This window comes from Taudactylus pleione, unplaced genomic scaffold (assembly GCF_031769625.1).
Source record: "Taudactylus pleione unplaced genomic scaffold, aTauple2 ptg000997l, whole genome shotgun sequence".
In the NCBI taxonomy this organism is placed as follows: domain Eukaryota; kingdom Metazoa; phylum Chordata; class Amphibia; order Anura; family Myobatrachidae; genus Taudactylus; species Taudactylus pleione.
In genome coordinates, this window is record NW_028285398.1 from 993,946 (window position 1) to 1,021,613 (window position 27,668).

Consider the following 27,668-nt stretch of genomic DNA (forward strand, 5'->3'; position numbering starts at 1 on the left):
CTGCCCCTGCACTGATGCTGGGATAAGACACTTGATCCCAGCACAGCTTTCCACGTGTGTGTCAGTGATACAGGCGGCGTGCAGCAAGCAACCTCTGGCTCCTCTCCTCAGTGTGTGTGTCAGTGATACAGGCGGCGTGCAGCAAGCAACCTCTGGCTCCTCTCCTCAGTGTGTGTGTCAGTGATACAGGCGGCGTGCAGCAAGCAACCTCTGGCTCCTATCCTCAGTGTGTGTGTCAGTAATACAGGCGGCGTGCAGCAAGCAACCTCTGGCTCCCCTCCTCTGTGTGTGTGTTAATGATACAGGCGGCGTGCAGCAAGTAACCTCTGGCTCCCCTCCTCTGTGTGTGTGTCAGTAATACAGGCGGCGTGCAGCAAGCAACCTCTGGCTCCTATCCTCAGTGTTTGTGTCAGTGATACAGGCGGCGTGCAGCAAGCAACCTCTGGCTCCCCTCCTCTGTGTGTGTGTCAGTAATACAGGCGGCGTGCAGCAAGCAACCTCTGGCTCCTATCCTCAGTGTTTGTGTCAGTGATACAGGCGGCGTGCAGCAAGCAACCTCTGGCTCCCCTCCTCTGTGTGTGTATCAGTAATACAGGCGGCGTGCAGCAAGCAACCTCTGGCTCCCCTCCTATGTGTGTGTGTGTGTGTGTGTGTCAGTAATACAGGCAGCGTGCAGCAAGCAACCTCTGGCTCCTATCCTCTGTGTGTGTGTCAGTGATACAGGCAGCGTGCAGCAAGCAACCTCTGGCTCCCCTCCTCTGTGTGTGTGTATGTCAATAATACAGGCGGCGTGCAACAAGCAACCTCTGGCTCCTCTCCTCAGTGTGTTTGTGTCAGTGATATGGGCAGCGTGCAGCAAGCAACCTCTGGCACCTATCCTCAGTGTGTGTGTCAGTGATACAGGCGGCGTGCAGCAAGCAACCTCTGGCTCCTCTCCTCAGTGTGTTTGTGTCAGTGATACGGGCAGCGTGCAGCAAGCAACCTCTGGCTCCTATCCTCTGTGTGTGTGTCAGTGATACAGGCGGCGTGCAGCAAGCAACCTCTGGCTCCCCTTCTCTGTGTGTGTGTGTCAGTAATATAGGCGGCGTGCAGCAAGCAACCTCTGGCTCTCCTCCTCTGTGTATGTGTGTGTCAGTAATACAGGCAGCGTGCAGCAAGCAACCTCTGGCTCCCCTCCTCTGTGTGTGTGTATGTCAGTAATACAAGCGGCATGCAGCAAGTAACCTCTGGCTCCCCTCCTCTGTGTGTGTCAGTAATACAGGCGGCGTGCAGCAAGCAACCTCTGGCTCCTCTCCTCAGTGTGTTTGTGTCAGTGATACGGGCAGCGTGCAGCAAGCAACCTCTGGCTCCCCTCCTATGTGTGTGTGTGTCAGTAATACAAGCGGCGTGCAGCAAGCAACCTCTGGCTCCTCTCCTCAGTGTGTTTGTGTCAGTGATATGGGCAGCGTGCAGCAAGCAACCTCTGGCACCTATCCTCAGTGTGTGTGTCAGTGATAAAGGCGGCGTGCAGCAAGCAACCTCTGGCTCCTCTCCTCAGTGTGTTTGTGTCAGTGATACGGGCAGCGTGCAGCAAGCAACCTCTGGCTCCTATCCTCTGTGTGTGTGTCAGTGATACAGGCGGCGTGCAGCAAGCAACCTCTGGCTCCCCTCCTCTGTGTGTGTGTGTGTCAGTAATACAGGCAGCGTGCAGCAAGCAACCTCTGGCTCTTATCCTCTGTGTGTGTGTCAGTGATACAGGCAGCGTGCAGCAAGCATCCTCTGGCTCCCCTCCTCTGTGTGTGTGTATGTCAGTAATACAGGCGGCGTGCAGCAAGTAACCTCTGGCTCCTCTCCTCAGTGTGTTTGTGTCAGTGATACGGGCAGCGTGCTGCAAGCAACCTCTGGCTCCTATCCTCAGTGTGTGTGTCAGTGATACAGGCGGCGTGCAGCAAGCAACCTCTGGCTCCTCTCCTCAGTGTGTTTGTGTCAGTGATACGGGCTGCGTGCAGCAAGCAACCTCTGGCTCCTATCCTCTGTGTGTGTTTCAGTGATACAGGCGGCGTGCAGCAAGCAACATCTGGCTCCCCTCCTCTGTGTGTGTGTGTGTGTGTCAGTAATACAGGCAGCGTGCAGCAAGCAACCTCTGGCTCCTATCCTCTGTGTGTGTGTATGTAAGTAATACAGGCGGCGTGCAGCAAGCAACCTCTGGCTCCCCTCCTCTGTGTGTGTGTGTGTCAGTAATATAGGCAGTGTGCAGCAAGCAACCTCTGGCTCCCCTCCTGTGTGTGTGTGTCAGTGATACAGGCGGCGTGCAGCAAGCAACCTCAGGCTCTTATCCTCTGTGTGTGTGTCAGTGATACAGGCAGCGTGCAGCAAGCATCCTCTGGCTCCCCTCCTCTGTGTGTGTGTATGTCAGTAATACAGGCGGCGTGCAGCAAGCAACCTCTGGCTCCCCTCCTCTGTGTGTGTGTATCAGTAATATAGGCGGCGTGCAGCAAGCATCCTCTGTCTCCCCTCCTGTGTGTGTGTGCCAGTGATACAGGTGGCGTGCAGCAAGTAACCTCTGTCTCCCCTCCTCTGTGTGTGTGTGTATGTCAGTGATACAGGCAGCGTGCAAAAAGCAACCTCTGGCTCCCCTCCTCTGTGTGTCAGTGATACAGGCGGCGTGCAGCAAGCAACCCCTGGCTCCCCTCCTCCGTGTGTCAGTGATACAGGCGGCGTGCAGCAAGCAACCTCTGGCTCCTATCCTCTGTGTGTCAGTGATACAGGCGGCGTGCAGCAAGCAACCCCTGGGTCCTATCCTCTGTGTGTGTGTGTGTGTGTCAGTGATACAGGCAGCGAGCAGCAAGCAACCTCTGGCTCCCCTCCTCTGTGTGTCAGTGATACAGGCGGCGTGCAGCAAGCAACCTCTGGCTCCTCTCCTCAGTGTGTGTAGTGCGGTGTGTATAACAGTAAACTAAACGTTTGCCCTGCACGGAACAACCACCACAGACGATAATCACACAAGAGTAAAACACGGTGCTGTCCCTTTAAATGTTTATTTCCTGCCTAACTAGAGCTGGCCAGCTCCTCTTGTTGGTGACTGGGAAATGACCTTATGGTGGGAGCGTGACAGCTCTCCACGGGGTATTTGGAGGGTGAGAGTCGCACAACTGCTCACACCTCTGTAAATTTACATAGGGGCTACTTGTTATAGCAGTGGTCTGGGCCTACTGCCCAGAGCCACTCTCAATGGGCTGGCAGCTCAGACTTTATGCTTGCCTTCTGCGGGGCACAGGAGGGACTTCGGCCTACTGCCCAGAGTCCCCTTTTTATGTTGATGGCTCAGGCCTATGGGCCTGCCTAATGGTGGGGCTCAGGTAGTGGGGGGGGGGGGGTTGCTTCGTTAGCTATTTTGCTTTCCACCCCTGCAGTCCTCTCTGCTCCTCAGCCGTTGACCCGTCCTGGCCAGCGGCGCCGCCTCTTTGCTTCCTTCAGCCAGCACCGCCTATCTTGTTTGTTGACAGCGGCGTCTTCTGGCCTGTTCCGCGGCTGCCGGAACTCTTGCCGCGCCTTATTCGGTAGTTCTTCTCTCCTCCCTCTCCGCCGCCAGACTGAAGTTTCCCACTCAGCAGTGTCTAATACAAAAAGCCGTGAGTGGGTGGGGCTATGACGCGGCAAGCGATTGGCTCATCGCCTCTGCCTCTTATTGGCTGCTGGCCCGTGAGCCGTGTTTGGCTCCGCTTAGCTTCGCCCGGAGCCAAGCTTCTCCCGCTGACGCTTTTGGTGTAAGGGACCAGGCGGTCCCTTCACCAGGTACCTGCCGCATCTGCTTAGCCAGCGCTGGGAGCAAACATACTGTCCCAGCGCCGGCCACGGCTGTGTCCCGAAGGGGACACATCCTCTCTGCCTGCCCCTGCACTGATGCTGGGATAAGACACTTGATCCCAGCACAGCTTTCCACGTGTGTGTCAGTGATACAGGCGGCGTGCAGCAAGCAACCTCTGGCTCCTCTCCTCAGTGTGTGTGTCAGTGATACAGGCGGCGTGCAGCAAGCAACCTCTGGCTCCTCTCCTCAGTGTGTGTGTCAGTGATACAGGCGGCGTGCAGCAAGCAACCTCTGGCTCCTATCCTCAGTGTGTGTGTCAGTAATACAGGCGGCGTGCAGCAAGCAGCCTCTGGCTCCCCTCCTCTGTGTGTGTGTTAATGATACAGGCGGCGTGCAGCAAGTAACCTCTAGCTCCCCTCCTCTGTGTGTGTGTCAGTAATACAGGCGGCGTGCAGCAAGCAACCTCTGGCTCCTATCCTCAGTGTTTGTGTCAGTGATACAGGTGGCGTGCAGCAAGCAACCTCTGGCTCCCCTCCTCTGTTTGTGTGTCAGTAATACAGGCGGCGTGCAGCAAGCAACCTCTGGCTCCTCTCCTCAGTGTGTTTGTGTCAGTGATACGGGCAGCGTGCAACAAGCAACCTCTGGCACCTATCCTCAGTGTGTGTGTCAGTGATACAGGCGGCATGCAGCAAGCAACCTCTGGCTCCTCTCCTCAGTGTGTTTGTGTCAGTGATACGGGCAGCGTGCAGCAAGCAACCTCTGGCTCCTATCCTCTGTGTGTTTGTCAGTGATACAGGCGGCGTTCAGCAAGCAACCTCTGGCTCCCCTCCTCTGTGTGTGTGTATCAGTAATACAGGCGGCGTGCAGTAAGCAACCTCTGGCTCCCCTCCTATGTGTGTGTGTGTGTCAGTAATACAGGCAGCGTGCAGCAAGCAACCTCTGGCTCCTATCCTCTGTGTGTGTGTCAGTGATACAGGCAGCGTGCAGCAAGCAACCTCTGGCTCCCCTCCTCTGTGTGTGTGTATGTCAGTAATACAGGCGGCGTGCAACAAGCAACCTCTGGCTCCTCTCCTCAGTGTGTTTGTGTCAGTGATACGGGCAGCGTGCAGCAAGCAACCTCTGGCACCTATCCTCAGTGTGTGTGTCAGTGATACAGGCGGCGTGCAGCAAGCAACCTCTGGCTCCTCTCCTCAGTGTGTTTGTGTCAGTGATACGGGCAGCGTGCAGCAAGCAACCTCTGGCTCCTATCCTCTGTGTGTGTGTCAGTGATACAGGCGGCGTGCAGCAAGCAACCTCTGGCTCCCCTTCTCTGTGTGTGTGTGTCAGTAATATAGGCGGCGTGCAGCAAGCAACCTCTGGCTCTCCTCCTCTGTGTATGTGTGTGTCAGTAATACAGGCAGCGTGCAGCAAGCAACCTCTGGCTCCCCTCCTCTGTGTGTGTGTATGTCAGTAATACAAGCGGCATGCAGCAAGTAACCTCTGGCTCCCTTCCTCTGTGTGTGTGTCAGTAATACAGGCGGTGTGCAGCAAGCAACCTCTGGCTCCTCTCCTCAGTGTGTTTGTGTCAGTGATACGGGCGGCGTGCAGCAAGCAACCTCTGGCTCCCCTCCTATGTGTGTGTGTGTCAGTAATACAAGCGGCGTGCAGCAAGCAACCTCTGGCTCCTCTCCTCAGTGTGTTTGTGTCAGTGATATGGGCAGCGTGCAGCAAGCAACCTCTGGCACCTATCCTCAGTGTGTGTGTCAGTGATAAAGGCGGCGTGCAGCAAGCAACCTCTGGCTCCTCTCCTCAGTGTGTTTGTGTCAGTGATAGGGGCAGCGTGCAGCAAGCAACCTCTGGCTCCTATCCTCTGTGTGTGTGTCAGTGATACAGGTGGCGTGCAGCAAGCAACCTCTGGCTCCCCTCCTCTGTGTGTGTGTGCGTCAGTAATACAGGCAGCGTGCAGCAAGCAACCTCTGGCTCCCCTCCTCTGTGTGTGTGTGTGTCAGTAATACAGGCAGCGTGCAGCAAGCAACCTCTGGCTCTTATCCTCTGTGTGTGTGTCAGTGATACAGGCAGCGTGCAGCAAGCATCCTCTGGCTCCCCTCCTCTGTGTGTGTGTATGTCAGTAATACAGGCGGCGTGCAGCAAGTAACCTCTGGCTCCTCTCCTCAGTGTGTTTGTGTCAGTGATACGGGCAGCGTGCTGCAAGCAACCTATGGCTCCTATCCTCAGTGTGTGTGTCAGTGATACAGGCGGCATGCAGCAAGCAACCTCTGGCTCCTCTCCTCAGTGTGTGTGTATGTCAGTAATACAGGCGGCGTGCAGCAAGTAACCTCTGGCTCCTCTCCTCAGTGTGTTTGTGTCAGTGATACGGGCAGCGTGCTGCAAGCAACCTATGGCTCCTATCCTCAGTGTGTGTGTCAGTGATACAGGCGGCATGCAGCAAGCAACCTCTGGCTCCTCTCCTCAGTGTGTTTGTGTCAGTGATACGGGCTGCGTGCAGCAAGCAACCTCTGGCTCCTATCCTCTGTGTGTGTTTCAGTGATATAGGCGGCGTGCAGCAAGCAACATCTGGCTCCCCTCCTCTGTGTGTGTGTGTCAGTAATACAGGCAGCGTGCAGCAAGCAACCTCTGGCTCCTATCCTCTGTGTGTGTGTCAGTGATACAGGCAGCGTGCAGCAAGCAACCTCTGGCTCCTATCCTCTGTGTGTGTGTATGTCAGTAATACAGGCGGCGTGCAGCAAGCAACCTCTGGCTCCCCTCCTCTGTGTGTGTGTGTGTCAGTAATATAGGCAGTGTGCAGCAAGCAACCTCTGGCTCCCCTCCTGTGTGTGTGTGTCAGTGATACAGGCGGCGTGCAGCAAGCAACCTCTGGCTCTTATCCTCTGTGTGTGTGTCAGTGATACAGGCAGCGTGCAGCAAGCATCCTCTGGCTCCCCTCCTCTGTGTGTGTGTATGTCAGTAATACAGGCGGCGTGCAGCAAGCAACCTCTGGCTCCCCTCCTCTGTGTGTGTGTATCAGTAATACAGGCGGCGTGCAGCAAGCAACCTCTGTCTCCCCTCCTGTGTGTGTGTGCCAGTGATACAGGCGGCGTGCAGCAAGTAACCTCTGTCTCCCCTCCTCTGTGTGTGTATGTCAGTGATACAGGCAGCGTGCAACAAGCAACCTCTGGCTCCCCTCCTCTGTGTGTCAGTGATACAGGCGGCGTGCTGCAAACAACCCCTGGCTCCCCTCCTCTGTGTGTCAGTGATACAGGCGGCGTGCAGCAAGCAACCTCTGGCTCCTATCCTCTGTGTGTCAGTGATACAGGCGGCGTGCAGCAAGCAACCCCTGGGTCCTATCCTCTGTGTGTGTGTGTGTGTCAGTGATACAGGCAGCGAGCAGCAAGCAACCTCTGGCTCCCCTCCTCTGTGTGTCAGTGATACAGGCGGCGTGCAGCAAGCAACCCCTGGCTCCTATCCTCTGTGTGTGTGTCAGTGATACAGGCTGCGTGCATCAAGCAACCTCTGGCTCCCCTCCTCTGTGTGTGGGTATGTCAGTGATAAAGGCACCTTGCATCAAGCAACCTCTGGCTCCCCTCCTCTGTGTGTGGGTATGTCAGTGATAAAGGCACCTTGCATCAAGCAACCTCTGGCTCCCCTCCTCTGTGTGTGGGTATGTCAGTGATAAAGGCAGCGTGCATCAAGCAACCTCTGGCTCCCCTCCTCTGTGTGTGTGTTCTGTGTATAATAAAACAGAGGCCGCCTATTGGACACACAATTTCCTGGCTCTGCCCCTTTAAGAAGGGGGCGTGGCCTATCTACTCCACTGCTGTTCAACCATACTTGAATGTTGTTACACCGGCACACAAACTTTCTGAGCGCCCTCAGAGCGCGGACCAATCGGCGCGCTGTTACTAAGCGAAAAACCAAGCGCCAGCAAATCAGGAGCCAGTATTTTTACGTTTCCGGGTAAGTTTCGTCGCCGTAGCCAATAGAATTTCGATTTGGGACGAAGGCTCGCGGTACCCTCGGCCAATCAGAAAAAAGAGATCGGCGGAGGCTCCCGTGGCGGCGGTAGGTGACTGCCGGGAAATTCCGCCCGTGTCCGCGGCGTGACAGGGCCCGGGGCTCCGGGGATGGGTTACATGTGCGGCTGCTGCCTCCCCGTCCTCAGCCGTCGCCTGTCACCTAATATCGCGACATGCGGATGTCACGGGTGGGCGGGAACACGGGGGGGCGACATACCTGAGTGTGAGGTCACCGGGTAACAGTACTCCGCCCCGGGGGTGGTACCATGGGCCGAGAGGTACTCAGGGGAGCAATACTGTGGTAATGCAGTAATACCCGGGTACTAATGTCCCCTGCCCTGGTGTCCCGGGGTAATAATGTCCCCTGTCTGGGGGTAATAATGTCCCCTGCCCAGGTGTTCCGGGGTAATAATGTCCCCTGTCTGGGGGTAATAATGTCCCCTGCCCAGGTGTTCCGGGGTAATAATGTCCCCTGTCTGGGGGTAATAATGTCCCCTGCCCAGGTGTTCCGGGGTAATAATGTCCCCTGTCTGGGGGTACTAATGTCCCCTGCCCTGGTGTCCCGGGGTAATAATGTCCCCTGTCTGGGGGTAATAATGTCCCCTGCCCAGGTGTTCCGGGGTAATAATGTCCCCTGTCTGGGGGTAATAATGTCCCCTGCCCAGGTGTTCCGGGGTAATAATGTCCCCTGTCTGGGGGTAATAATGTCCCCTGCCCAGGTGTTCCGGGGTAATAATGTCCCCTGTCTGGGGGTAATAATGTCCCCTGTCTGGGGGTAATAATGTCCCCTGTCTGGGGGTAATAATGTCCCCTGCCCTGGTGTCCCGGGGTAATAATGTCCCCTGTCTGGGGGTAATAATGTCCCCTGTCTGGGGGTAATAATGTCCCCTGCCCTGGTGTCCCGGGGTAATAATGTCCCCTGTCTGGGGGTAATAATGTCCCCTGTCTGGGGGTAATAATGTCCCCTGCCCAGGTGTTCCGGGGTAATAATGTCCCCTGTCTGGGGGTAATAATGTCCCCTGCCCAGGTGTTCCGGGGTAATAATGTCCCCTGTCTGGGGGTAATAATGTCCCCTGCCCAGGTGTTCCGGGGTAATAATGTCCCCTGTCTGGGGGTAATAATGTCCCCTGTCTGGGGGTAATAATGTCCCCTGTCTGGGGGTAATAATGTCCCCTGCCCTGGTGTCCCGGGGTAATAATGTCCCCTGTCTGGGGGTAATAATGTCCCCTGTCTGGGGGTAATAATGTCCCCTGTCTGGGGGTAATAATGTCTCCTGTCTGGGGGTAATAATGTCCCCTGCCCTGGTGTCCCGGGGTAATAATGTCCCCTGCCCTGGTGTCCCGGGGTAATAATGTCCCCTGCCCTGGTGTCCCGGGGTAATAATGTCCCCTGTCTGGGGGTAATAATGTCCCCTGCCCAGGTGTTCCGGGGTAATAATGTCCCCTGTCTGGGGGTAATAATGTCCCCTGTCTGGGGGTAATAATGTCCCCTGTCTGGGGGTAATAATGTCTCCTGTCTGGGGGTAATAATGTCCCCTGCCCTGGTGTCCCGGGGTAATAATGTCCCCTGCCCGGGTGTCCCGGGGTACTTACGTTGGGTGTAATATAATAGATCTACATGAAAAAGGTTGACAATGTCTAGATAGACACCAGATGTTAGACAGACAGGTACAAAAGGTTGACACACTAAAGGTCGACATGGAAGAAGATCGACGACAGGTACAAATGGCCGATATGAAAATGGTAGACACAGAAATGGTTGACACATGATTTTTTTGTTTTCTAACCTAGTCTTCACCCTCACCCTCCCTCCTGGTGCCTAACCCTAACACTCCCTCCTGGTGCCTAACCCTAACACTCCCTCCTGGTGCCTAACCCTCACCCTCCCTCCTGGTGCCTAACCCTAACCCTCCGTCCTGGTGCCTGACCCTAACCTTCCCTCCTGGTGCCTGACCCTAACCCTCCCTCCTGGTGCCTGACCCTAACCCTCCCTCCTGGTGCCTAACCATCGGGGCAAGTGCCTAACCCTAACCTTCCCTCCTGGTGCCTGACCCTAACCCTCCCTCCTGGTGCCTAAACATCGGGGCAAGTGCCTAACCCTAACCTTCCCTCCTGGTGCCTGACCCTAACCCTCCCTCCTGGTGCCTAAACATCGGGGCAAGTGCCTAACCCTAACCTTCCCTCCTGGTGCCTGACCCTAACCCTCCCTCCTGGTGCCTAACCATCGGGGCAAGTGCCTAACCCTAACCTTCCCTCCTGGTGCCTGACCCTAACCCTCCCTCCTGGTGCCTAAACATCGGGGCAAGTGCCTAACCCTAACAAAAAAAGTTGATAATGTTCATGTCGACCTTTCAACCTCCTATGTCGACCTTTTGTATCTGTCTAACATCTGGTGTCTAAACATTGTCGACCTTTTTCATGATCTATTATACCACACCTGACATAATTACCCCAGGAAACCGGCGCAAGGATAACAGATCAGGGAGCATTATTGCCCCAGGACACCCGGTCAGAGGCTATTATTACCCAAAGACACCCGGGCAAGGGACATTATTACCCCTACCCTGTGGACACCTGGGCAAGGTTATTATTACCCCCAGACACCCGGACTGGGGCATTATTATCCCTGAACACTCTGGCTGGGGATATTGTTACCCAAGCAGACATTATTACTCAAGGATACCAGAACATGGTGCATTATTTCCCCAGGACACACTGGTAGGGGACATTATTACCCTAGGGTACCCGGACAGGGGACATTGTTAACCCAGGACACCCCAGCAGGAAGCAATTTTTTTCCCAGGACAGGGAACAGTTACCCGGGCAGTGTACAATACTACCCCAGCCCACCCAGGTAGGGAGCATTATTACCCCTAAACACCCGGGCAGGGAGCATTATTACTCCAGCACACTCAGACAGCGTAAATTATTACCCCCAGGAAACTCTGGCAGGGAGCATTATTGTCTTAGGACACCCGGGCAGAGGACATTACAATCCCAGGACACTCAGCCATGAGACATGTTACCCCAGCACACCCGGGCAGGGGACATTATTACCCCAGCACACCCGGGCAGAGGACATTACAATCCCAGGACACTCAGCCATGAGACATGTTACCCCAGCACACCCGGGCAGGGGACATTATTACCCCAGCACACCCGGGCAGGGGACATTATTACCCCAGGACACCCGGGTAGGGAACTTTTCCGCTGATGATGGTTCCCCGCTGTTACGCAGGTAATTATGTTTCCCGGCCTGGTGTCCTATGGAAATAATTCTTCTTGCCCGGGTGTTACGAAGTAATAATGTACCCTGCCTGGGTGTCCGGGGGTAACAATATAATATGTGATATGCTGTATCACAAGTCCTGTACGCAGGAGAGAAGGGCAGAGAGTGTGATGTTGGGGGTAATTATTGGTGAGATATTGGGGTTGATAATGGGTGAGTTGCTGATCATGGTTCCCCGCTGTTGCGCAGGTCCTGTACGCAGGAGGGAAGGGCAGAGGGTGTGATGTTGGGGGTAGTTATCGGTGAGATACTGATCATGGAACCCTGCTATTGCGTAGGTCCTGCACGCAGGAGGGAAGGGCAGAGGGTGTGATGTTGGGGGTAGTTATGGGTGAGATACTGATCATGGTTCCCCGCTGTTGCGCAGGTCCTGTACGCAGGAGGGAAGGGCAGAGGGTATGATGTTGGGGATAGTTATGGGTGAGATACTGATAATGGTTCCCCGCTGTTGCGCAGGTCCTGTACGCAGAAGGGAAGGGCAGAGGGTGTGATGTTGGGGGTAGTTATCGGTGAGATACTGATCATGGAACCCCGCTATTGCGCAGGTCCTGCACGCAGGAGGGAAGGGCAGAGGGTGTGATGTTGGGGGTAGTTAGGGTGAGATACTGATCATGGAACCCCGCTGTTGCACAGGTCCTGTACGCAGGAGGGAAGGGCAGAGGATGTGATGTTGGGGGTAGTTATGGGTGAGATACTGATCATGGTTCCCCGCTGTTGCGCAGGTCCTGTACGCAGGAGGGAAGGGCAGAGGATGTGATGTTGGGGGTAGTTATGGGTGAGATACTGATCATGGTTCCTCTCTGTTGCGCAGGTCCTGTACGCATGAGGGAAGGGCAGAGGGTGTGATGTTGGGGGTAGTTATGGGTGAGATACTGATCATGGTTCCTCTCTGTTGCGCAGGTCCTGTACGCAGGAAGGAAGGGCAGAGGGTGTGATGTTGGGGGTAGTTATGGGTGAGATACTGATAATGGTTCCTCTCTGTTGCGCAGGTCCTGTACGCATGAGGGAAGGGCAGAGGGTGTGATGTTGGGGGTAGTTATGGGTGAGAAGCTGATAATGGTTCCCCGGTGTTGCGCAGGTCCTGTACGCAGGAGGGAAGGGCAGAGGATGTGATGTTGGGGGTAGTTATGGGTGAGATACTGATCATGGTTCCCTGCTGTTGTGCAGGTCCTCTACGCAGGAGGGAAGGGCAGAGGATGTGATGTTGGGGGTAGTTATGGGTGAGATACTGATAATGGTTCCTCTCTGTTGCGCAGGTCCTGTACGCAGGAGGGAAGGGCAGAGGGTGTGATGTTGGGGGTAGTTATGGGTGAGATACTGATAATGGTTCCTCTCTGTTGCGCAGGTCCTGTACGCAGGAGGGAAGGGCAGAGGGTGTGATGTTGGGGGTAGTTATGGGTGAGATACTGATCATGGTTCCCTGCTGTTGTGCAGGTCCTGTACGCAGGAGGGAAGGGCAGAGGATGTGATGTTGGGGGTAGTTATGGGTGAGAAGCTGATAATGGTTCCCCGGTGTTGCGCAGGTCCTGTACGCAGGAGGGAAGGGCAGAGGGTGTGATGTTGGGGGTAGTTATGGGTGAGAAGCTGATAATGGTTCCCCCGCTGTTGCGCAGGTCCTGTACGCAGGAGGGAAGGGCAGAGGGTGTGATGTTGGGGGTAGTTATGGGTGAGATACTGATCATGGTTCCCCCTCTGTTGCGCAGGTCCTGTACGCAGGAGGGAAGGGCAGAGGATGTGATGTTGGGGGTAGTTATGGGTGAGATACTGATAATGGTTCCCCCGCTGTTGCGCAGGTCCTGTACGCAGGAGGGAAGGGCAGAGGGTGTGATGTTGGGGGTAGTTATGGGTGAGAAGCTGATAATGGTTCCCCCGCTGTTGCGCAGGTCCTGTACGCAGGAGGGAAGGGCAGAGGGTGTGATGTTGGGGGTAGTTATGGGTGAGATACTGATCATGGTTCCCCCTCTGTTGCGCAGGTCCTGTACGCAGGAGGGAAGGGCAGAGGATGTGATGTTGGGGGTAGTTATGGGTGAGATACTGATAATGGTTCCTCTCTGTTGCGCAGGTCCTGTACGCATGAGGGAAGGGCAGAGGATGTGATGTTGGGGGTAGTTATGGGTGAGATACTGATAATGGTTCCCCGCTGTTGCGCAGGTCCTGTACGCAGGAGGGAAGGGCAGAGGATGTGATGTTGGGGGTAGTTATGGGTGAGATACTGATAATGGTTCCTCTCTGTTGCGCAGGTCCTGTACGCAGGAGGGAAGGGTAGAGGGTGTGATGTTGGGGGTAGTTATGGGTGAGATACTGATAATGGTTCCTCTCTGTTGCGCAGGTCCTGTACGCAGGAGGGAAGGGCAGAGGGTGTGATGTTGGGGGTAGTTATGGGTGAGAAGCTGATAATGGTTCCCCGGTGTTGCGCAGGTCCTGTACACAGGAGAGAAGGGCAGAGGGTGTGATGTTGGGGGTAGTTATGGGTGAGAAGCTGATGATGGTTCCCCCTCTGTTGCGCAGGTCCTGTACGCAGGAGGGAAGGGCAGAGGGTGTGATGTTGGGGGTAGTTATGGGTGAGTAGCTGATAATGGTTCCCCGGTGTTGCGCAGGTTCTGTATACAGGAGAGAAGGGCAGAGGGTGTGATGTTGGGGGTAGTTATGGGTGAGATACTGATCATGGTTCCCCGTCGTTGCGCAGGTCCTGTACGCAGGAGGGAAGGGCAGATGGTGTGATGTTGGGGGTAGTTATGGGTGAGATACTGATCATGGTTCCCCGCTGTTGCGCAGGTCCTGTACGCAGGAGGGAAGGGCAGAGGATGTGATGTTGGGGGTAGTTATGGGTGAGATACTGATCATGGTTCCCCGCCGTTGCGCAGGTCCTGTACGCAGGAGGGAAGGGCAGAGGATGTGATGTTGGGGGTAGTTATGGGTGAGATACTGATCATGGTTCCCCGGTGTTGCGCAGGTTCTGTACACAGGAGAGAAGGGCAGAGGGTGTGATGTTGGGGGTAGTTATGGGTGAGATACTGATCATGGTTCCCCGCTGTTGCACAGGTCTTGTACGCAGGAGGGAAGGGCAGAGGATGTGATGTTTGGGGTTGTTATGGGTGAGATACTGATCATGGTTCCCCGCTGTTGCGCAGGTCCTGTACGCAGGAGGGAAGGGCAGTGGGGTGATGTTGGGGGTAGTTATGGGTGAGATACTGATCATGGTTCCCCGCTGTTGCGCAGGTCCTGTACGCAGGAGAGAAGGGCAGAGGGTGTGATGTTGGGGGTAGTTATGGGTGAGAGACTGATCATGGTTCCCTGCTGTTGCGCAGGTCCTGTACGCAGGAGGGAAGGGCAGAGGGTGTGATGTTGGGGGTAGTTATGGGTGAGATACTGATCATGGTTCCCCGCTGTTGCGCAGGAGGGAAGGGCAGAGGGTGTGATGTTGGGGGTAGTTATGGGTGAGATACTGATCATAGTTCCCTTCTGTTGCGCAGGTCCTGTACGCAGGAGGGAAGGGCAGAGGGTGTGATGTTGGGGGTAGTTATGGGTGAGATACTGATAATGGTTCCTCGGTGTTGCGCAGGTTCTGTACACAGGAGAGAAGGGCAGAGGGTGTGATGTTGGGGGTAGTTATGGGTGAGATACTGATCATGGTTCCCCGCCATTGCGCAGGTCCTGTACGCAGGAGGGAAGGGCGAGGATGTGATGTTGGGGGTAGTTATGGGTGAGATACTGATCATGGTTCCCCGCTATTGCACAGGTGCTGTACGCAGGAGGGAAGGGCAGAGGGTGTGATGTTGGGGGTAATTATGGGTGAGATACTGATCATGGTTCCCCGGTGTTGCGCAGGTCCTGTACACAGGAGAGAAGGGCAGAGGGTGTGATGTTGGGGGTAGTTATGGGTGAGATACTGATAATGGTTCCTCTCTGTTGCGCAGGTCCTGTACACAGGAGGGAAGGGCAGAGGATGTGATGTTTGGGGTTGTTATGGGTGAGATACTGATCATGGTTCCCCGCTGTTGCGCAGGTCCTGTACGCAGGAGGGAAGGGCAGTGGGGTGATGTTGGGGGTAGTTATGGGTGAGATACTGATCATGGTTCCCCGCTGTTGCGCAGGTCCTGTACGCAGGAGGGAAGGGCAGAGGGTGTGATGTTGGGGGTAGTTATGGATGAGAGACTGATCATGGTTCCCTGCTGTTGCGCAGGTCCTGTACGCAGGAGGGAAGGGCAGAGGGTGTGATGTTGGGGGTAGTTATGGGTGAGATACTGATCATGGTTCCCCGCTGTTGCGCAGGTCCTGTGCGCAGGAGGGAAGGGCAGAGGGTGTGATGTTGGGGGTAGTTATGGGTGAGATACTGATCATGGTTCCCTTCTGTTGCGCAGGTCCTGTACGCAGGAGGGAAGGGCAGAGGGTGTGATGTTGGGGGTAGTTATGGGTGAGATACTGATAATGGTTCCCTGCTGTTGCGCAGGTCCTGTACGCAGGAGGGAAGGGCAGAGGGTGTGATGTTGGGGGTAGTTATGGGTGAGATACTGATCATGGTTCCCCGCTGTTGCGCAGGTCCTGTACACAGGAGGGAAGGGCAGAGGGTGTGATGTTGGGGGTAGTTATGGGTGAGATACTGATAATGGTTCCTCTCTGTTGCGCAGGTCCTGTACGCAGGAGGGAAGGGCAGAGGGTGTGATGTTGGGGGTAGTTATGGGTGAGATACTGATCATGGTTCCCTGCTGTTGCGCAGGTCCTGTACGCAGGAGGGAAGGGCAGAGGGTGTGATGTTGGGGGTAGTTATGTGTGAGATACTTATCATGGTTCCCCGCTATTGCGCAAGTCCTGTACGCAGGAGGGAAGGGCAGAGGGTGTGATGTTGGGGGCAGTTATGGGTGAGATACTGATCATGGTTCCCCGCTGTTGGCGCAGGTCCTGTACGCAGGAGATAAGGGCAGAGGATGTGATGTTGGGGGTAGTTATGGGTGAGATACTGATCATGGTTCCCCGCTGTTGGCGCAGGTCCTGTACGCAGGAGGGAAGGGCAGAGGATGTGATGTTGGGGGTAGTTATGGGTGAGATACTGATCATGGTTCCCCGCTGTTGCACAGGTCCTGTACGCAGGAGGGAAGGGCAGAGGGTGTGATGTTGGGGGTAGTTATGGGTGAGATACTGATAATGGTTCCTCTCTGTTGCGCAGGTCCTGTACGCATGAGGGAAGGGCAGAGGATGTGATGTTGGGGGTAGTTATGGGTGAGATACTGATAATGGTTCCCCGCTGTTGCGCAGGTCCTGTACGCAGGAGGGAAGGGCAGAGGATGTGATGTTGGGGGTAGTTATGGGTGAGATACTGATAATGGTTCCTCTCTGTTGCGCAGGTCCTGTACGCAGGAGGGAAGGGTAGAGGGTGTGATGTTGGGGGTAGTTATGGGTGAGATACTGATAATGGTTCCTCTCTGTTGCGCAGGTCCTGTACGCAGGAGGGAAGGGCAGAGGGTGTGATGTTGGGGGTAGTTATGGGTGAGAAGCTGATAATGGTTCCCCGGTGTTGCGCAGGTCCTGTACACAGGAGAGAAGGGCAGAGGGTGTGATGTTGGGGGTAGTTATGGGTGAGAAGCTGATGATGGTTCCCCCTCTGTTGCGCAGGTCCTGTACGCAGGAGGGAAGGGCAGAGGGTGTGATGTTGGGGGTAGTTATGGGTGAGTAGCTGATAATGGTTCCCCGGTGTTGCGCAGGTTCTGTATACAGGAGAGAAGGGCAGAGGGTGTGATGTTGGGGGTAGTTATGGGTGAGATACTGATCATGGTTCCCCGTCGTTGCGCAGGTCCTGTACGCAGGAGGGAAGGGCAGATGGTGTGATGTTGGGGGTAGTTATGGGTGAGATACTGATCATGGTTCCCCGCTGTTGCGCAGGTCCTGTACGCAGGAGGGAAGGGCAGAGGATGTGATGTTGGGGGTAGTTATGGGTGAGATACTGATCATGGTTCCCCGCCGTTGCGCAGGTCCTGTACGCAGGAGGGAAGGGCAGAGGATGTGATGTTGGGGGTAGTTATGGGTGAGATACTGATCATGGTTCCCCGGTGTTGCGCAGGTTCTGTACACAGGAGAGAAGGGCAGAGGGTGTGATGTTGGGGGTAGTTATGGGTGAGATACTGATCATGGTTCCCCGCTGTTGCACAGGTCTTGTACGCAGGAGGGAAGGGCAGAGGATGTGATGTTTGGGGTTGTTATGGGTGAGATACTGATCATGGTTCCCCGCTGTTGCGCAGGTCCTGTACGCAGGAGGGAAGGGCAGTGGGGTGATGTTGGGGGTAGTTATGGGTGAGATACTGATCATGGTTCCCCGCTGTTGCGCAGGTCCTGTACGCAGGAGAGAAGGGCAGAGGGTGTGATGTTGGGGGTAGTTATGGGTGAGAGACTGATCATGGTTCCCTGCTGTTGCGCAGGTCCTGTACGCAGGAGGGAAGGGCAGAGGGTGTGATGTTGGGGGTAGTTATGGGTGAGATACTGATCATGGTTCCCCGCTGTTGCGCAGGAGGGAAGGGCAGAGGGTGTGATGTTGGGGTAGTTATGGGTGAGATACTGATCATAGTTCCCTTCTGTTGCGCAGGTCCTGTACGCAGGAGGGAAGGGCAGAGGGTGTGATGTTGGGGGTAGTTATGGGTGAGATACTGATAATGGTTCCTCGGTGTTGCGCAGGTTCTGTACACAGGAGAGAAGGGCAGAGGGTGTGATGTTGGGGGTAGTTATGGGTGAGATACTGATCATGGTTCCCCGCCATTGCGCAGGTCCTGTACGCAGGAGGGAAGGGCGAGGATGTGATGTTGGGGGTAGTTATGGGTGAGATACTGATCATGGTTCCCCGCTATTGCACAGGTGCTGTACGCAGGAGGGAAGGGCAGAGGGTGTGATGTTGGGGGTAATTATGGGTGAGATACTGATCATGGTTCCCCGGTGTTGCGCAGGTCCTGTACACAGGAGAGAAGGGCAGAGGGTGTGATGTTGGGGGTAGTTATGGGTGAGATACTGATAATGGTTCCTCTCTGTTGCGCAGGTCCTGTACACAGGAGGGAAGGGCAGAGGATGTGATGTTTGGGGTTGTTATGGGTGAGATACTGATCATGGTTCCCCGCTGTTGCGCAGGTCCTGTACGCAGGAGGGAAGGGCAGTGGGGTGATGTTGGGGGTAGTTATGGGTGAGATACTGATCATGGTTCCCCGCTGTTGCGCAGGTCCTGTACGCAGGAGGGAAGGGCAGAGGGTGTGATGTTGGGGGTAGTTATGGATGAGAGACTGATCATGGTTCCCTGCTGTTGCGCAGGTCCTGTACGCAGGAGGGAAGGGCAGAGGGTGTGATGTTGGGGGTAGTTATGGGTGAGATACTGATCATGGTTCCCCGCTGTTGCGCAGGTCCTGTGCGCAGGAGGGAAGGGCAGAGGGTGTGATGTTGGGGGTAGTTATGGGTGAGATACTGATCATGGTTCCCTTCTGTTGCGCAGGTCCTGTACGCAGGAGGGAAGGGCAGAGGGTGTGATGTTGGGGGTAGTTATGGGTGAGATACTGATAATGGTTCCCTGCTGTTGCGCAGGTCCTGTACGCAGGAGGGAAGGGCAGAGGGTGTGATGTTGGGGGTAGTTATGGGTGAGATACTGATCATGGTTCCCCGCTGTTGCGCAGGTCCTGTACACAGGAGGGAAGGGCAGAGGGTGTGATGTTGGGGGTAGTTATGGGTGAGATACTGATAATGGTTCCTCTCTGTTGCGCAGGTCCTGTACGCAGGAGGGAAGGGCAGAGGGTGTGATGTTGGGGGTAGTTATGGGTGAGATACTGATCATGGTTCCCTGCTGTTGCGCAGGTCCTGTACGCAGGAGGGAAGGGCAGAGGGTGTGATGTTGGGGGTAGTTATGTGTGAGATACTTATCATGGTTCCCCGCTATTGCGCAAGTCCTGTACGCAGGAGGGAAGGGCAGAGGGTGTGATGTTGGGGGCAGTTATGGGTGAGATACTGATCATGGTTCCCCGCTGTTGGCGCAGGTCCTGTACGCAGGAGATAAGGGCAGAGGATGTGATGTTGGGGGTAGTTATGGGTGAGATACTGATCATGGTTCCCCGCTGTTGGCGCAGGTCCTGTACGCAGGAGGGAAGGGCAGAGGATGTGATGTTGGGGGTAGTTATGGGTGAGATACTGATCATGGTTCCCCGCTGTTGCACAGGTCCTGTACGCAGGAGGGAAGGGCAGAGGGTGTGATGTTGGGGGTAGTTATGGGTGAGATACTGATAATGGTTCCTCGCTGTTGCACAGGTCCTGTACGCAGGAGGGAAGGGCAGAGGGTGTGATGTTGGGGGTAGTTATGGGTGAGATACTGATCATGGTTCCCCGCTGTTGCGGAGGTCCTGTACGCAGGAGGGAAGGGCAGAGGGTGTGATGTTGGGGGTAGTTATGGGTGAGATACTGATAATGGTTCCTCTCTGTTGCGCAGGTCCTGTACGCAGGAGGGAAGGGCAGAGGGTGTGATGTTGGGGGTAGTTATGGGTGAGATACTGATCATAGTTCCCCCGCTGTTGCGCAGGTCCTGTACGCAGGAGGGAAGGGCAGAGGGTGTGATGTTGGGGGTAGTTATGGGTGAGTAGCTGATAATGGTTCCCCGCTGTTGCGCAGGTCCTGTACGCAGGAGGTAAGGGCAGAGGATGTGATGTTGGGGGTAGTTATGGGTGAGATACTGATCATGGATCCCCGCTGTTGCGCAGGTCCTGTACGCAGGAGGGAAGGGCAGAGGGTGTGATGTTGGGGGTAGTTATGGGTGAGATACTGATCATGGTTCCCCGCTGTTGCGCAGGTCCTGTACGCAGGGGGGAAGGGCAGAGGATGTGATGTTGGGGGTAGTTATGGGTGAGATACTGATCATGGTTCCCCGCTGTTGCACAGGTCCTGTACGCAGGAGGGAAGGGCAGAGGGTGTGATGTTGGGGGTAGTTATGGGTGAGATACTGATAATGGTTCCCCGCTGTTGCGCATGGTCCTGTTCGTAGGAGGGAAGGGCAAAGGGTGTGATGTTGGGGGTAGTTATGGGTGAGATACTGATCATGGTTCCCCGCTGTTGCGCAGGTCCTGTACGCAGGAGGGAAGGGCAGAGGGTGTGATGTTGGGGGTAGTTATGGGTGAGATACTGATAATGGTTCCTCTCTGTTGCGCAGGTCCTGTACGCAGGAGGGAAGGGCAGAGGGTGTGATGTTGGGGGTAGTTATGGGTGAGATACTGATCATGGTTCCCCGCTGTTGCGGAGGTCCTGTACGCAGGAGGGAAGGGCAGAGGGTGTGATGTTGGGGGTAGTTATGGGTGAGATACTGATCATGGTTCCACGCTGTTGCGCAGGTCCTGTACGCAGGAGGGAAGGGCAGAGGATGTGATGTTGGGGGTAGTTATGGGTGAGATACTGATCATGGTTCCCCGCTGTTGCGCAGGTCCTGTACGCAGGAGGGAAGGGCAGAGGGTGTGATGTTGGGGGTAGTTATGGGTGAGAAGCTGATAATGGTTACCCGCTGTTGCGCAGGTCCTGTACGCAGGAGGGAATGGCAGAGGGTGTGATGTTGGGAGTAGGTATGGGTGAGATACTGATGATGGTTCCCCGCTGTTGCGCAGGTCCTGTACGCAGGAGAGAAGGGCAGATGTTGTGATGTTGGGGGTAGTTATGGGTGAGATACTGATCATGGTTCCTCGCTGTTGCGCAGATCCTGTACGCAGGAGGGAATGGCAGAGGGTGTGATGTTGGGGGTAGGTATGGGTGAGATACTGATGATGGTTCCCCGCTGTTGCGCAGGTCCTATACGCAGGAGAGAAGGGCAGATGGTGTGATGTTGGGGGTAGTTATGGGTGAGATACTGATCATGGTTCCTCGCTGTTGCGCAGGTCCTGTACGCAGGAGGGAATGGCAGAGGGTGTGATGTTGGGGGTAGGTATGGGTGAGATACTGATGATGGTTCCCCGCTGTTGCGCAGGTCCTGTACGCAGGAGGGAAGGGCAGATGGTGTGATGTTGGGGGTAGTTATGGGTGAGATACTGATCATGGTTCCCCGCTGTTGCACAGGTCCTGTACGCAGGAGGGAATGGCAGAGGATGTGATGTTGGGGGTAGTTATGGGTGAGATACTGATCATGGTTCCCCGCTGTTGCGCAGGTCCTGTACACAGGAGAGAAGGGCAGAGGGTGTGATGTTGGGGGTAGTTATGGGTGAGATACTGATCATGGTTCCCCGCTGTTGCGCAGGTCCTGTACACAGGAGGGAAGGGCAGAGGGTGTGATGTTGGGGGTAGTTATGGGTGAGATACTGATCATGGTTACCCGCTGTTGCGCAGGTCCTGTACGCAGGAGGGAAGGGCAGAGGATGTGAGTTGGGGGTAGTTATGGGTGAGATACTGATCATGGTTCCCCGCCGTTGCGCAGGTCCTGTACGCAGGAGGGAAGGGCAGAGGATGTGATGTTGGGGGTAGGTATGGGTGAGATTCTGATCATGGTTCCCCACTGTTGCGCAGGTCCTGTACGCAGGAGGGAAGGGCAGATGGTGTGATGTTGGGGGTAGTTATGGGTGAGATACTGATGATGGTTCCCCGCTGTTGGCGCAGGTCCTGTACGCAGGAGGGAATGGCAGAGGGTGTGATGTTGGGGGTAGGTATGGGTGAGATACTGATGATGGTTCCCCGCTGTTGCGCAGGTCCTGTACGCAGGAGGGAAGGGCAGATGGTGTGATGTTGGGGGTAGTTATGGGTGAGATACTGATCATGGTTCCCCGCTGTTGCGCAGGTCCTGTACGCAGGAGGGAAGGGCAGAGGGTGTGATGTTGGGGGTAGTTATGGGTGAGATACTGATCATGGTTCCTCGCTGTTGCGCAGGTCCTGTACGCAGGAGGGAAGGGCAGAGGGTGTGATGTTGGGGGTAGTTATGGGTGAGATACTGATCATGGTTACCCGCTGTTGCGCAGGTCCTGTACGCAGGAGGGAAGGGCAGAGGATGTGAGTTGGGGGTAGTTATGGGTGAGATACGGATCATGGTTCCCCGCCGTTGCGCAGGTCCTGTACGCAGTAGGGAAGGGCAGAGGATGTGATGTTGGGGGTAGGTATGGGTGAGATTCTGATCATGGTTCCCCGCTGTTGCGCAGGTCCTGTACGCATGAGGGAAGGGCAGAGGATGTGATGTTGGGGGTAGGTATGGGTGAGATACTGATCATGGTTCCCCGCTGTTGCGCAGGTCCTGTACGCAGGAGGGAAGAGCAGAGGATGTGATGTTGGGGGTAGGTATGGGTGAGATACTGATCATGGTTCCCCGCTGTTGCGCAGGTCCTGTACGCAGGAGGGAATGGCAGAGGGTGTGATGTTGGGGGTAGTTATGGGTGAGATACTGATGATGGTTCCCCGCTGTTGGCGCAGGTCCTGTACGCAGGAGGGAATGGCAGAGGGTGTGATGTTGGGGGTAGGTATGGGTGAGATACTGATGATGGTTCCCCGCTGTTGCGCAGGTCCTGTACGCAGGAGGGAAGGGCAGATGGTGTGATGTTGGGGGTAGTTATGGGTGAGATACTGAACATGGTTCCCCGCTGTTGCACAGGTCCTGTACGCAGGAGGGAATGGCAGAGGATGTGATGTTGGGGGTAGTTATGGGTGAGATACTGATCATGGTTCCCCGCTGTTGCGCAGGTCCTGTACACAGGAGAGAAGGGCAGAGGGTGTGATGTTGGGGGTAGTTATGGGTGAGATACTGATCATGGTTCCCCGCTGTTGCGCAGGTCCTGTACACAGGAGGGAAGGGCAGAGGGTGTGATGTTGGGGGTAGTTATGGGTGAGATACTGATCATGGTTACCCGCTGTTGCGCAGGTCCTGTACGCAGGAGGGAAGGGCAGAGGATGTGAGTTGGGGGTAGTTATGGGTGAGATACTGATCATGGTTCCCCGCCGTTGCGCAGGTCCTGTACGCAGGAGGGAAGGGCAGAGGATGTGATGTTGGGGGTAGGTATGGGTGAGATTCTGATCATGGTTCCCCGCTGTTGCGCAGGTCCTGTACGCAGGAGGGAAGGGCAGATGGTGTGATGTTGGGGGTAGTTATGGGTGAGATACTGATGATGGTTCCCCGCTGTTGGCGCAGGTCCTGTACGCAGGAGGGAATGGCAGAGGGTGTGATGTTGGGGGTAGGTATGGGTGAGATACTGATGATGGTTCCCCGCTGTTGCGCAGGTCCTGTACGCAGGAGGGAAGGGCAGATGGTGTGATGTTGGGGGTAGTTATGGGTGAGATACTGATCATGGTTCCCCGCTGTTGCGCAGGTCCTGTACGCAGGAGGGAATGGCAGAGGATGTGATGTTGGGGGTAGTTATGGGTGAGATACTGATCATGGTTCCCCGCTGTTGCGCAGGTCCTGTACACAGGAGAGAAGGGCAGAGGGTGTGATGTTGGGGGTAGTTATGGGTGAGATACTGATCATGGTTCCCCGCTGTTGCGCAGGTCCTGTACGCAGGAGGGAAGGGCAGAGGGTGTGATGTTGGGGGTAGTTATGGGTGAGATACTGATCATGGTTCCTCGCTGTTGCGCAGGTCCTGTACGCAGGAGGGAAGGGCAGAGGGTGTGATGTTGGGGGTAGTTATGGGTGAGATACTGATCATGGTTACCCGCTGTTGCGCAGGTCCTGTACGCAGGAGGGAAGGGCAGAGGATGTGAGTTGGGGGTAGTTATGGGTGAGATACTGATCATGGTTCCCCGCCGTTGCGCAGGTCCTGTACGCAGGAGGGAAGGGCAGAGGATGTGATGTTGGGGGTAGGTATGGGTGAGATTCTGATCATGGTTCCCCGCTGTTGCGCAGGTCCTGTACGCATGAGGGAAGGGCAGAGGATGTGATGTTGGGGGTAGGTATGGGTGAGATACTGATCATGGTTCCCCGCTGTTGCGCAGGTCCTGTACGCAGGAGGGAAGGGCAGAGGATGTGATGTTGGGGGTAGGTATGGGTGAGATACTGATCATGGTTCCCCGCTGTTGCGCAGGTCCTGTACGCAGGAGGGAATGGCAGAGGGTGTGATGTTGGGGGTAGTTATGGGTGAGATACTGATGATGGTTCCCCGCTGTTGCGCAGGTCCTGTACGCAGGAGGGAATGGCAGAGGACGTATTCTATGAAAAGATAGCAAAGAAGGGAGGAGTGACAGCTGGAGACACCCAGGAGACGGAACCGAGTAACCTCCTGCAGAAACTCCGCAACCGCATCACGTGAGAGCGCAAAACATGTCATATTATGTACAGTCCTTTCCCTTTTCTCCCAGAGAGTTTATTCTGCTATTTACTGCTCACATTGTAACCAGCGACACAAGCACTCATTACACATACATGTATCTGAGCACTTCCCCATGTGATAATTTCATGCACATATTATATGGCCTTTCCTAAACACAGACACAGATACAGTGTGACGGTCTCCTCATACATGTGTGCTGAGTAACCCAGGACACGCAGATACAGTGTGACAGTCTCCTCATACATGTGTGCTGAGTAACCCAGGACACGCAGATACAGTGTGACAGTCTCCTCATACATGTGTGCTGAGTAACCCAGGACACGCAGATACAGTGTGACGGTCTCCTCATACATGTGTGCTGAGTATCCCAGGACACGCAGATACAGTGTGACAGTCTCCTCATACATGTGTGCTGAGTAACCCAGGACACGCAGATACAGTGTGACAGTCTCCTCATACATGTGTGCTGAGTAACCCAGGACACGCAGACACAGTGTGACGGTCTCCTCATACATGTGTGCTGAGTAACCCAGTACACGCAGACACAGTGTGACGGTCTCCTCATACATGTGTGCTGAGTAACCCAGGACACGCAGATACAGTGTGACGGTCTCCTCATACATGTGTGCTGAGTAACCCAGGACACGCAGACACAGTGTGACGGTCTCCTCATACATGTGTACTGAGTAACCCAGTACACGCAGACACAGTGTGACAGTCTCCTCATACATGTGTGCTGAGTAACCCAGGACACGCAGATACAGTGTGACAGTCTCCTCATACATGTGTGCTGAGTAACCCAGGACACGCAGATACAGTGTGACGGTCTCCTCATACATGTGTGCTGAGTAACCCAGGACACGCAGATACAGTGTGACGGTCTCCTCATACATGTGTGCTGAGTAACCCAGGACACGCAGATACAGTGTGACGGTCTCCTCATACATGTGTGCTGAGTAACCCAGGACACACAGATACAGTGCGACAGTCTCCTCATACATGTGTGCTGAGTAACCCAGGACACGCAGATACAGTGTGACGGTCTCCTCATACATGTGTGCTGAGTAACCCAGGACACGCAGATACAGTGTGACGGTCTCCTCATACATGTGTGCTGAGTAACCCAGGACACGCAGATACAGTGTGACAGTCTCCTCATACATGTGTGCTGAGTAACCCAGGACACGCAGATACAGTGTGACGGTCTCCTCATACATGTGTGCTGAGTAACCCAGGACACGCAGATACAGTGTGACGGTCTCCTCATACATGTGTGCTGAGTAACCCAGGACACGCAGATACAGTGTGACAGTCTCCTCATACATGTGTGCTGAGTAACCCAGGACACGCAGATACAGTGCGACAGTCTCCTCATACATGTGTGCTGAGTAACCCAGGACACGCAGATACAGTGTGACGGTCTCCTCATACATGTGTGCTGAGTAACCCAGGACACGCAGATACAGTGTGACGGTCTCCTCATACATGTGTGCTGAGTAACCCAGGACACGCAGACACAGTGTGACAGTCTCCTCATACATGTGTGCTGAGTAACCCAGGATACGCAGATACAGTGTGACAGTCTCCTCATACATGTGTGCTGAGTAACCCAGGACACGCAGATACAGTGTGACGGTCTCCTCATACATGTGTGCTGAGTAACCCAGGACACGCAGATACAGTGTGACGGTCTCCTCATACATGTGTGCTGAGTAACCCAGGACACGCAGATACAGTGTGACGGTCTCCTCATACATGTGTGCTGAGTAACCCAGGACACGCAGATACAGTGTGACAGTCTCCTCATACATGTGTGCTGAGTAACCCAGGACACGCAGATACAGTGTGACGGTCTCCTCATACATGTGTGCTGAGTAACCCAGGACACGCAGATACAGTGTGAAGGTCTCCTCATACATGTGTGCTGAGTAACCCAGGACACGCAGATACAGTGTGACGGTCTCCTCATACATGTGTGCTGAGTAACCCAGGACACGCAGATACAGTGTGGCGGTCTCCTCATACATGTGTGCTGAGTAACCCAGGACACGCAGACACAGTGTGACAGTCTCCTCATACATGTGTGCTGAGTAACCCAGGACACGCAGACACAGTGTGACAGTCTCCTCATACATGTGTGCTGAGTAACCCAGGACACGCAGACACAGTGTGACAGTCTCCTCATACATGTGTGCTGAGTAACCCAGGACACGCAGATACAGTGTGACGGTCTCCTCATACATGTGTGCTGAGTAACCCAGGACACGCAGATACAGTGTGGCGGTCTCCTTATACATGTGTGCTGAGTAACCCAGGACACGCAGACACAGTGTGACAGTCTCCCCATACATGTATGCTGTGTAACCCAGGATGAAAAGGACTGGCTGGGACCTATAGTGCCACGGTTGAAAGTAGCGTGGGGGGATGCGTTATTAGCGGGCAGCGTTGTAAGCTAGATGGATGAGCCTGCGTCCAGGATAGTGTGGAGCACAGGGGAGGGGGGGGGGGGTTTGATGAAGGGTTGCTCTGCAGCACATGGGGGTGCCCAGCAATTAGGGACAAGGGCTGCAGGGTGACTGTAGGGTGCTAGCATGGCCAGGAGCACTTGCAGGGATGAAAGGGCTGGCTGGGACCTGTAGTTCCACGGTTGAAAGTAGCGTCGGGGGATGCGCTATTAGCTGGCAGCGTGTGGGATATGTATACCTTCTCGTATTGTCTAAAAGGAACGTGTCGATCTTTTATCTGTTGATCTATTCACTGTCGACCTAGTTGGCATTGATCTTGAACTCGTCGATCTTTGATATGTCGATCTATTCACTGTCTACCTAGTTGTTATTCTGTCCATCTGATTTGTTGTCGATATGCATTGTCTCGATCTTATGTTGTGTCGATCTCATGTCCGTGTCGATCTTCTGGCGGGTGATCTAGGGGTCTGGTCGGTCTATGGTTTGTCGAGCAATTGTTCCTGTCGAACTAGTTGGAGTCGATGTACTGTGGTCGATGTATGTATTGTCGATCTCGGTTAGGTCGATTAAACAACCAGATACCAGGAACTGTATAACCTGTATGATGTAATGCTGCATCCAGTAACTCTCTGTATTTCCAGGAACAATAGCTCGGAGGTAATAAGAGCAAATAGACGACAGTTACGTGACAGCCCCTTTCAGGTTTAACAATGTAATTATGGGAGTAAAAGGGATGTCGCAACTTATGTACGAAGGAAATCAGTTTAGAGGAAGCTAAATAACAGATTACTGGATTTAACAACCTAGACCCAGATGTTCTTCAACTACATTAAAAACAAGAAAATGCAATTTATAGCATTGTGACACTGAACTGTAACGTAGGAGGGGAAGGGAAAGCAGAGAATTG

The 27,668-nt window shown here is 54.7% G+C and overlaps 1 protein-coding gene across 2 annotated transcripts in view; it reads left to right on the forward strand.

The window, feature by feature from the left end:
* The first annotated feature begins 7,600 nt into the window (after nt 1–7,600).
* RFX5 (regulatory factor X5) overlaps nt 7,601–27,668 on the forward strand; it is a 46,888-nt gene continuing 26,820 nt past the window's right edge. The window contains exons 1-2 of one of the 2 annotated variants that reach the window (XM_088460956.1): nt 7,601–7,720; nt 24,140–24,271. In XM_088460956.1, the coding sequence (XP_088317082.1) occupies nt 24,159–24,271 (113 nt within the window). In that variant the 5' untranslated portion in view covers nt 7,601–7,720; nt 24,140–24,158. Of the gene's footprint in view, nt 7,721–7,748; nt 7,826–24,139; nt 24,272–27,668 lie in introns of those variants that run through there. The other variant, XM_088460955.1, reaches the window with a different exon arrangement.